The 11,168-nt window shown below is 36.6% G+C and overlaps 1 protein-coding gene across 1 annotated transcript; it reads left to right on the top strand.

Annotated features, from left to right (window-relative positions):
* The first annotated feature begins 3,922 nt into the window (after window positions 1-3,922).
* On the top strand, window positions 3,923-10,632 carry LOC122281658 (ABC transporter C family member 3-like). Its single transcript, XM_043093376.1, has 10 exons — window positions 3,923-6,669; window positions 6,831-6,917; window positions 7,010-7,660; window positions 7,868-8,032; window positions 8,504-8,798; window positions 8,915-9,129; window positions 9,244-9,549; window positions 9,704-9,767; window positions 9,854-10,093; window positions 10,241-10,632. Exons 1-10 carry the CDS (start codon window positions 4,270-4,272, stop codon window positions 10,345-10,347), a joined length of 4,530 nt encoding a protein of 1,509 aa, XP_042949310.1. The 5' UTR covers window positions 3,923-4,269; the 3' UTR covers window positions 10,348-10,632.
* Window positions 10,633-11,168: the final 536 nt, after the last annotated feature.

Here is an 11,168-nt window from a genome sequence, read left to right as displayed (position 1 = left end):
TGGGATTATTTTCTCTCTAAACAGTAAACTCCTTCTCCTGATCTCTAAAAACCAAAACTACTCTCGAGTCTCTCTTCTCACGGAGGAGGACGCCCTCCCCTTCCCCTTTATCTCCTCTATCCCTCTGATCTTATTCCTTTTTGTTATTTATTTTTCTTCTTTTGATAAGAAAAGTATTAATCTATTTCTTATGATTAATTTTTTACACGTGTCATACCATACTACCCCAATCACCAATTATCTAAAGAATAATTATAAATTTACAACTTTTTTAATATTTATTTTATGATTCAATTTGAATCCATCAATAAAATTGTGACACTTAATTAAAAAATAATTTCAATTTTAGATGATCCCCATTCATTTTAAATAAATTTATGAAATAATTATAAGTTTATCATTTTCCTTATCTAAAAAAACCCAAAATCGCTGCCTTCCAAGCACCAAGTGCAGCTCACATATCACAGTAAAATTCTAAGAGATTCCGACCAACATGCTTGTTGCAATGACAGCTTCCTTACCTCCAACTCTAATCGGAGGCGGAGGTAAATACTCACTCCAACTCCCAACTCTAATTGGATTTGGAGTTTGTCTTTGATCGGATTTTGGAGATAAGAACTCCAATCGGAGTTGAAGCGGGCTTAAGGCCTAATGGCCCATGATCCAAATATCTCAGGCCTATTATGAATGACAATTATGCCCACCTCTGTTTAAAAATATTTTAGAAAAAAGGACAAAATAGTGTAAACAAATAATTAAAAAAATTAAAATACTATAAAAAAATAAGTCAAAAAGTCAAAATTTAAATACAATAACTACATCATGTACAATACAAAAATAGGTGATTTAATGTGTGCAAACAATAAATTTAAATTTAAAACTATAAATTCGCAATAAATTTAAATTTACAACACCAAAATATAAATAATATCATAGATTTAATTCAAATAGCCACAATCCCGCATCAGCCTTGACAATCCACGCATTTGAGTCGATGACTCGATAGTGATTTCCTGTATGAAGTTTTACTGATCATATGCACTATCTTTTCTTTAGTCATTTAACTATAGACTTCTAAACCATTAGTCAAGTAATGCATGACATAAAATAGGACACATTATGAACTCATCTCCACTTCTAACTTTGATGAGTTTTGCATGATGGTATTGAGTTTCTCACAAATAAAAGGGCCAAGAGGTTCTCCATCTCAGTCATTCACAATTAGTCTGGATTTTACAGCTAGGTCTATAAATTCATATAAATTATAAATTAAATATTGAGAATATTAAAATTATATAAATAATCATTTAAAACCATAAAAGGTACCTGATTCAAGCCTATAGTTCTAGGCATCAACGGTATCTACTTTAATGGGCGTTGAACTTAACCAGTTCTGTGTGTAAACGAAGGCCTCGATGATGATAAAAAACAATGAATTCTGATAAGCATCCAAGATACAACCTCCAGTGCTAAACGCTGATTTAGAGGCAACTGTAATGATAAGAATGGCTAGCACATCCCTGACTATTTGGGAAAGGAATGGAAACTTGTTAGAATTTGCTTTCCACCAAGTTAATATCTGGAATGTTGCACTAGATGCCTTGACATCTTCCATAAAGTAACGCTCAACCTCAACTCGAGCAAATAATCTGTGTGAAGTTTGCTTAAGCCACAATCGAGTGAACCTTATCTGGAACTGAAATCTAAATCTCTCGATTTTTCCAAACCTAAATCTCGTAATTCTTAAATTTAACAGCCTACAAACCAAAATAATTGAAATGCCAAGTAACAAATCATTAAAATCAATAACAAATCATACACATTTCACAAATTTCAATCCACAACGTGACAATTAAATAATTTTGAAACTCTAATATTCTCCAAAAAAATTGAGTGAATGAGTGAGTGGCTTACAAATATAATCAACTAATGAACTCCAAAAGGTGGCTTGCGGGGGCCTCAGGAGATGGCTGATGATGGGGAAGGTGAAGCACAGTGTGGAGAGGAGAGAGATAAAAGGAGTTGTAGGTATTGTACGAAAGTGAGGGGAGTAGCAAGGGGTCTTGAGTTTTGGACCCTCTTCTTCACGAAACGACAACATTCCTCAAGCAGAATGACATCGTTTATTTACTTTAGTAGGGGGTCTTGCGTTATTTTGATTATGTGATTTTTTAAAAAAATAGGTAAGTAGAAGTTTGAAGCTAACATGGGCTCCGAACTTCAATCCCGACTCTGATTTTTAAAAATTTTGACTATGTCGGAGTTGGAGTCTCGTCGGAGTTCGGATGGAGCCGTAATGGGGGTAGTTTTTGCCTACCCCTACTTTCCACCTATGAGTTTCATGCACTAGTACAAAGTGCTCATATATGTTCTATTGTGCTACCAAAAGATTTGGAGCTTCCTAAACTTAATTACGAGTAATAATATACATATAATATATTTTACAACATATTTTATAATATATATTTTAAAATAAAGATATTTTTATAAAATGATGCTAATTTTATAAAATACTTCTTCTTTTAAAACACAGACAAGTACAATATTATAAAAAGTGACGTGTATTTATAAGGCAGACATTTGGCAATTAGGCATCAGGAATATAAAGCATCTTTGAAACCATCTTTATCCAAATCTAGCCAAAGTTACAAACGTAGTCAAACACGTGCAAAGAAACTACTGATCCGATCATTCAGAAAACAAAGCATCTTTGAAAAAAATATGATTTGTGCTCAGCAAGTAATTTGACTACACATCATATTTTTTTAATATCCATATATCACATATTTAATATGGAAAAAAATTAAAAAAATAATAAAAAAAAGATGTGTAATGTATGAAACTTATTAATAGAATTTTTCTAATACAAAGAGTGGTTGAAAATGAGATCCGAAAGGGACTATTTTAGTGTGTAATGTTCACTCTTACGATGCCACTCTTTTCTCTTTTTTGTCCTTTTATAAGGACTAACGTCTATTTGTTTTTACAATTATTTTCGTTTATTTTATCTAATTTTTATATATTTTTTAAATTTTTATATAAAATAAAATAAATATTTTTTTAATCTTAAAATAAAAATAATATTTAAAAAACATTTTATAATAATATTTTATTTAATTTTTAATTTTTATCTTTTAACTCACCTTACCTTATTAAAAACATACAAGCCATCGATGGAGACACAAGAAAATGAAAAAAGTGGCACCGTGGGAGTCAACAGTCCACAGTAAAATTGTCCCTTTTGGTCTAATTTTCCACTAAAAAATCGTCTGGTCCCCCCACCATTTTCCACCGCAAGTTTTACTTTATATCGTAATCTTTCACAAGATTCAAGTGTTCACATTCCAATTTTTACTTATTTATTTAATATTTCCCAATTTATATAATAATATTTATTTCTCTCGTTTCTAAGCATCGAAGTTCCAAAATTGTACTTAAAATCCCACTTCCGGACCCCCCAAAAAAAACGTATTAATTTAAAGTGATTATTTTTATAAAGTGTAAAATAAGAGTATTTTTATTATTTTAAAAATATGGTCGTGGATTAATGGTCAAATTGCTCGCGGAGCACACAACGAAATGAGCACATGCAAATCACAACGCCATCATCATCTTGACTTTGACACAACTTGGGGACAGGTGAGGCAAGAAATTGGAATTTTTATTTTTTTAACAAATAAAAATGTTGACGTTGTCAATTAAGAATAATTATTAAATAGTTATTTCGAATGTGACATCTTATGTGATGGGGTAAGAATCTTGAGTCGTTCATACCCCAAAAAAAAAAAAGGAACAGGTATTATTCATCAATGCATCTTAAGTCGTTGGATGACTTTTAGTTTGAATTCTTAAAAAAAGATTGAAAAGGAACTATTTGAAGATAGAAACGTAATAAAGAAGAAAAGAATGCTGTTAATTGTTATCCTGAGTTCATCGTAGACAGTAAAAAGATCGACCTGCGTTCTCTCCCTCTACGAGTCCACGACTCCACTCCCAGTCCCTTCTGGCAAAAACGTCAGCCCCTTGTTTGTCATTTTGCAGCACATTCGTGGCAGTGTCCGACCTCCCAGTCTTGCTGGCCACGTTATCCGCTGCTCAAGGAAAGGTTCCTTTGACTCTCTCTCACTTTTAATTTTGGACTCTATTCCTCCATGCCCGCAAACTCTTTCCTTGTATATACACGAGAAAATCTGTTGCTCTTAACATAGAATCCACCGAAGTCTTGCACACCCATCTCACAGAAAACCTCCACAAAAATACCAACGGAAAATGGAACCTCTTCCTTCGTCAAAGCACGGTATGTCAATCTCGTTCTTGCACAACTACTCCTCACTCTTGTACTCGAGTACTGATTTTCTCCTCAAACCCATTTTCCTACGTGGGTTTTCTGGTACATTTCACCTGGTTTTGTTGTTTGTCCTGACGATCTCATGGGTGTCCAAGAAATTCAGGGCGGGTTACAGTGAAGGTCCAAAGGAAAGGTTTAAGAACACCCGGAGTTTGTACTATAAACTAACTCTAATTTGTTGTTTGGGTGTTTCTGCGTTTAGTCTTGTCTTATGTTTATTGAATTACTTCTATTGGTATAGAAATGGTTGGTCCGAGGAAGGGCTTGTTACCCTTTTAGATTTAGCGCTTAGGACCCTTGCTTGGGCTGCAGTGTGTGTCTATTTGCGTGCCCCATCCTTTAATTCAGGTGAAACAAAGTACCCATTTTTATTGAGAGTTTGGTGGGGTTTCTACCTCTCCATTTCTGGTTATAGCCTTATTGTAGACATCGTTCTTTACAGAGAACACGTTCATTTATACCTTCAGTATTTTGTTTCCGATGTCGTCTCCCTTGTCATGGGTATGTTCTTCTGTTATGTGGGGTTCTTTGTGAAGAGTAAGGGCGAAGATACCTTTCTTGAAGAACCTCTTTTGAATGGTGATTCTAGTGCAACTAATGAAGCAGAGTCAAATAAGCCTACAGGGGGTGAAACTCTAACCCCTTATTCAACTGCTGGGATTTTCAGCGTCCTTACGTTCTCTTGGATGGGCTCTCTAATTGCTGCTGGCAACAAGAAGATATTAGACATTGAGGATGTTCCTCAACTTGCTTCTGGTGAAAGCGTAGTTGGGGCCTTTCCAACTTTTAGGAATAAGCTTCTGGCAGAGTGCGGTACAAATAAGGGAGTGACCACACTGAAGCTGGTGAAGGTATTAATCTTCACGGCATGGAAGGAAATTCTTTTGACAGGCTTTCTCGGGATAGTATACACACTGGCTACCTATGTCGGACCATATCTTATTGACACTTTTGTCCAATACCTCAATGGGCGGCGGGACTTCAAGAGTGAAGGCTATGTTCTTGTTTCAGTATTTTTCACTGCAAAACTTGCGGAATGCACCTCACAGAGGCACTGGTTCTTTAGGGTGCAACAGGTTGGAATTAGGGTCCGAGCAGTATTGGTCACAATGGTCTACAATAAAGGTCTGACCCTTTCATGCCAGTCAAAGCAGGGTCACACTAGTGGAGAGATCATCAATTTCATGGCCGTTGATGCTGAGAGGGTAGGTGACTTCGCTTGGTATATGCACGATCCATGGATGGTCCTTGTGCAAGTTGCTATTGCGTTGTTAATCTTGTATAAAAATCTTGGGCTTGCTTCAGTTGCGGCTTTTGTTGCAACTATACTTGTTATGTTGGCAAATTTTCCTTTGGGAAAATTACAGGAGAAATTTCAAGACAAGATAATGAAATCGAAAGACAGAAGGATGAAGGCAACGTCTGAGATTTTGAGGAACATGAGGATTCTCAAGCTTCAAGGATGGGAGATGAAGTTTCTATCTAGAATTACCGAGCTCAGGAACACGGAGTCAGGATGGCTAAAGAAATTTGTTTACACTTGGGCAATGACCTCGTTTGTCTTCTGGGGTGCCCCGACATTTGTGTCTGTGGTCACATTTTGTTCTTGTATGCTAATGGGGATCCCACTTGAGTCGGGCAAGATCTTATCTGCACTTGCAACGTTTAGGATTCTTCAGGAGCCCATCTGTAATCTTCCTGATACAATTTCAATGATAGTTCAAACTAAAGTGTCCCTTGATCGAATTGCGTCGTTTCTTCGTCTTGATGACTTGCCATCTGATGTTATAGAGAGGCTTCCTAAAGGTGGTACTGATACAACAATAGAGATTGTTGATGGGAATTTCTCCTGGGATTTATCTTCCCCTAATCCGACGTTGAAAGATATAAATTTCAAAGTGCAAAATGGCATGAGGGTTGCAGTTTGTGGGACTGTTGGTTCAGGAAAATCTAGTTTGCTTTCATGTATCCTGGGAGAAGTCCCTAAGATATCTGGGATCATTAAGTTGTGTGGAACAAAGGCCTATGTTGCTCAGTCACCATGGATACAAAGTGGCAAGATAGAAGAGAACATATTGTTTGGTAAAGCTATGGATAGAGAAAAATATGAGAGGGTCCTTGAAGCATGCTCCTTGAAGAAGGACCTGGAAATTCTCTCGTTTGGGGATCAAACAGTCATAGGGGAGAGAGGAATCAATTTGAGTGGTGGGCAGAAGCAAAGAATTCAAATTGCACGTGCTCTGTACCAAGATGCTGATATCTATCTGTTTGATGATCCCTTTAGTGCTGTTGATGCCCATACTGGATCCCATCTGTTTAAGGTAATTTACCTCCCTATAAATTTTCAGTCAGGAGGAGGTTAGTATCTAATTTATTCTACATAAATGGTCATTAATGTTGACCTACCGATGCACTTTGTTCTGTTTTGTTTACTGTGGTGGTTCTAAAACTTTTTCTGAATTCATTTATTTCTATATGGCAGGAATGTTTGCTGGGACTTATGAGTTCAAAAATAGTGGTTTATGTTACTCATCAAGTGGAGTTCCTACCTGCTGCTGATCTTATACTTGTAAGCCATTCGCATCCTAGTTTCTTTTCGGATTTTCATTTATGGGCTAAAATTATGGCTACCTTTGAACTCTGTGTATAAATTGTTGTTAGGTCATGAAAGATGGAAGAATTACTCAAGCTGGAAAGTCCGATGATATCCTTAATTCAGGAACCGACTTTATGGAACTCGTGGGAGTGCACAAGAAAGCTTTGTCAGCTCTCGATTCTGCTGAGGCAGGCTCAGTTTCTGAAAGTACAAGTACGAGGAAGGAGGTTGGTAATATGGCTAGTACTAATGGGGTTGTTGAAAAACAAGAAAATAAAGATAATCAAGATGGTAAAGCAGATGACATAGTCGGGTCAAAAGGACAAATTATCCAAGAAGAAGAGAGAGAGAAAGGTAAAGTTGGGTTTTCAGTCTATTGGAAATATATTACCATGGCATACGGAGGAGCTCTTGTGCCTTTTATATTGCTGGCACAGGTTCTCTTTCAGGTCTTTCAAATTGGAAGCAATTATTGGATGGTCTGGGCAACTTCCGCCTCGGAGGACGTGAAACCTGCAGTTGATAACTCTACTCTAATAATTGTCTATGTTGCTTTGGCCATTGGAAGTTCCTTGTGCATCCTTGTGAGGGCCACGTTTCTTCAAACGGCTGGGTACAAGACAGCTACTCTACTGTTCAATAAAATGCACGAGTGCATTTTCCGTGCCCCAATGTCATTTTTTGATGCCACTCCTAGTGGACGAATCCTAAACAGGGTAAGTGGAAAAGCGTCTGTGATGCTCCTTCATTAATTGCTTCCCAATGGATGTAGTTTACAATTTTCATATAGCTGTGTTCTTCATATTAAAAAATCACATCTGTCTCCATCCCCCTCTCTCACATGCAAACATGCACACACATTATTGGAGTCTGATATAATGCATGTGTAAAAGATTTTAAAATATCGGTGTGTTTCATTACAGGCTTCTACGGATCAAAGTGCTGTGGATTTGAACATTGCATCTCAAACTGGGACAGTTGCCTTCTCCATGATCCAGCTCCTTGGAATTATTGCTGTGATGTCTCAAGTTGCATGGCAGGTTTTCATCATATTTATCCCAGTCATTGCAACTTGTATCTGGTATCAGGTATACCCCGTGGCTTTGTCAGGAAGTTCCGTTGCATATTATGCCGACAAATGCCTTAATCAGATGACATGTCAAATTGCATCAATGATATCACCATGTGTACATTATACCGCTTTATTTACCTCTACATGCTTTAATAGATTAATTTTCACTTACAAAAACAAAGATATAAATGCCAATCCTTTGTGCAGAATTCGGCTGCCTTTTCTATGTAGAAATTTCCACCTAGTTGCTGAATGAATGAATACCTGTTTAAAATGTATTTTCTTAAGATAAATTTTTGCCTAGGTGCTGGATGATGCCGTGTAATGTGTATTGTCTTTTGCACCTTAGAAATTCAGGTTTAGAGCTATCTTAAGAGCTAACAACATTAAGCATCCATCAAAGCCAATGCCCTGTGCAGTGTATTATATTGTATCATAAGCATCTTCATGTGGAGATAGGTGTTCTTACAAACCATTATTTATGCAGCAATATTACATTTCTTCTGCTCGAGAGATGGCAAGATTAGTTGGAGTGTGCAAAGCTCCGGTGATACAACATTTTGCTGAAACAATTTCAGGCTCAACAACTATTAGGAGCTTTGATGAAGAATCAAGATTTAGTGAGACAAGTATGAGACTTACGGACGCGTATACTCGACCAAAGTTCCATATTGCTGGTGCAATGGAATGGTTGTGCTTCCGCTTGGATATGTTATCTTCCATCACATTTGCCTTCTCCTTGTTCTTCTTGGTCTCTATTCCTGTGGGAGTCATTGATCCCGGTGGGTAATTTCCATCTGGTGTCCTACTAACAATATTTCTTGATCTTGATTTAAATTGTAAAGGAACATGAACAATGCCTATCTATTTCTTTGTTTTTTTTCCTTTTTCGCTGAAGGTATTGCGGGCTTAGCCGTGGCGTATGGACTTAATCTAAACATATGTCAAGCCTGGTTAATATGGAATATTTGCCAACTGGAGAACAAAATTATATCAGTTGAGAGGATACTTCAATACACTTGCATCCCGAGTGAGCCACCTCTTGTGATCGAAGAAAACCAGCCAGATCATTCTTGGCCATCACATGGAGAAGTTGATATTCGTGATCTGCAGGTATTTTAAATTCCTAGTTGTTACTCCCAAAAACCGCAATGTTGTGTATGGGGGTGTTCATGGCCATGATTTTTATGCGTGGCGTTTCAGCTAATGTAAATGGGCAAAATGTAGGTCCGGTATGCCCCGCATATGCCATTTGTATTGCGAGGTCTCACATGCACATTATCTGGAGGAATGAAAACTGGCATTGTAGGGAGAACAGGCAGTGGTAAATCTACACTCATACAAACACTTTTTAGGATTGTTGAACCCACTGCTGGTCAGATAATGATAGATGACATTAATATCTCCTTGATTGGACTGCATGATTTGCGGTCTAGACTAAGCATTATCCCTCAGGATCCAACCATGTTTGAAGGGACGGTACGAACCAACATGGATCCTCTTGAAGAGTATGCAGATGAACAAATTTGGGAGGTGGGTTCGTTTTTTTCTCTGTTAATTAAAATAAACTCTCTTCATAATCTTTCCCCATAAATCAGACACTACTTTTGGTATTTATGGTCAGTGGGTGGTGACTACTTATACAATTATTTCATCTATCTATTGTTTCACCCCTCTAATTGTTCAGGCTCTGGATAAGTGTCAACTTGGTGATGAAATTAGGAAGAAAGAAGGAAAACTAGATTCTGTTGGTTTGTCTTCTCGACTTCTCTTTTATAAAGCATTGAAGTATATGATGAAAATTTATTGCTTGTAAGTATTATATGGTCCCTTGCAGTTACTGAGAATGGAGAGAATTGGAGTATGGGTCAGAGGCAGCTGGTCTGCCTTGGGCGTGTGCTACTGAAGAAAAGTAAGGTATTAGTGCTTGATGAAGCTACTGCTTCCGTCGATACGGCTACAGATAATCTGATTCAGGAAACCCTCCGGCAACATTTTTCCAATTGTACTGTCATTACCATTGCACATCGGATAACTTCTGTTATTGATAGTGACATGGTTTTGCTTCTAAATAATGGTTAGTATGGGCATACGATTTCTTCCTCTCTTTTTTCTTGGCTCATATGATTTCTTCCTACTCGCCATATTTTCATGGAATCATGATGTGAATGATTTCATTGTAATCTTATGGCCTGAAGCTAATTCTTCTGTATTCTTGATGCAGGGCTTATCGAGGAATATGATTCTCCAACAAGATTGCTTGAAAACAAGTCATCGTCTTTTGCTCAACTTGTGGCTGAGTACACAGTGCGATCAAGTTCCGGTTTTTAATGGCCTAGCAGCTGATCTTAGTTAGGTAGGATACGACAACTCCTACAAGTTTCTTGACAAAGACAAGAATTCAGTAGGTATTTCGTGTTCACTCCATAAGTGCGATTTAGGGGGTGACGACCCTTCTAGCGTTTGTTGTGTATTGTAGGTAGAAGATCCATTTAATAATGGTTATCCCCTAGTTATTGTTATAGATAAGAGTATCAAAGGTTGTTACTTTTTATGCTTGAAAATGAAGCCTATGTGTGAATATGATTCGGACTTTATCAATGGAGTTTTATTGTATCTCATTGTGCAATAATGTTTCTTTTCTTTGTTCTAGGGGTAATGGTATTGAAATTGACAGTTCATAGTAAGTGAAGAGCACGGGTTTAAAATATTTGTATGAAGATTCTTTGTGCAAGCTCTGTACAAAAAAGAGTAATATTATATACAATCGTGAAGTGTGCAATTATTATATAGTCGCTTTAAAAAAAAGAGATCTATTATTAAAAAATTAATTTTATTTTTATTTGTATATCGTATTTATTCATTTTTTTCAAAATGATTGTACGGCGTTTACATACTCACAATTGCAGGTATTATTTCTCTTTAAAAAAAATGTCGATTAATATACCTAACTTGCTTTGAAATTTGCTCATTGTGCAATTTTTAATTAACCTGAGGTTCCTCCTTTATAGCTTTTCATTTGCTAGCAATAACGAGCTTTCCGTTAGCTATCAATAGTGAAAAACACGTGACAGTTAATAGGAATATTGACTGTCATGTGAAAATTTTAATTCTTTTGAAAAAATTATATATTTTTATAATAATAAAAAAAT

Source organism: Carya illinoinensis, chromosome 11 (assembly GCF_018687715.1).
Source record: "Carya illinoinensis cultivar Pawnee chromosome 11, C.illinoinensisPawnee_v1, whole genome shotgun sequence".
NCBI lineage: Eukaryota > Viridiplantae > Streptophyta > Magnoliopsida > Fagales > Juglandaceae > Carya > Carya illinoinensis.
This window is presented reverse-complemented; position numbering and strand designations above follow the sequence as displayed.

Excerpts from the sequence above, each read along its gene's own strand:
- LOC122281658 (XM_043093376.1), top strand. The coding sequence starts at position 4,270 with ATGGAACCTCTTCCTTCGTCAAAGCACGGTATGTCAATCTCGTTCTTG. Across the intron at positions 8,033-8,503 it reads CAACTTGTATCTGGTATCAG|CAATATTACATTTCTTCTGC; the intron begins GTATACCCCGTG and ends TTATTTATGCAG. Across the intron at positions 9,130-9,243 it reads TTGATATTCGTGATCTGCAG|GTCCGGTATGCCCCGCATAT; the intron begins GTATTTTAAATT and ends GGCAAAATGTAG.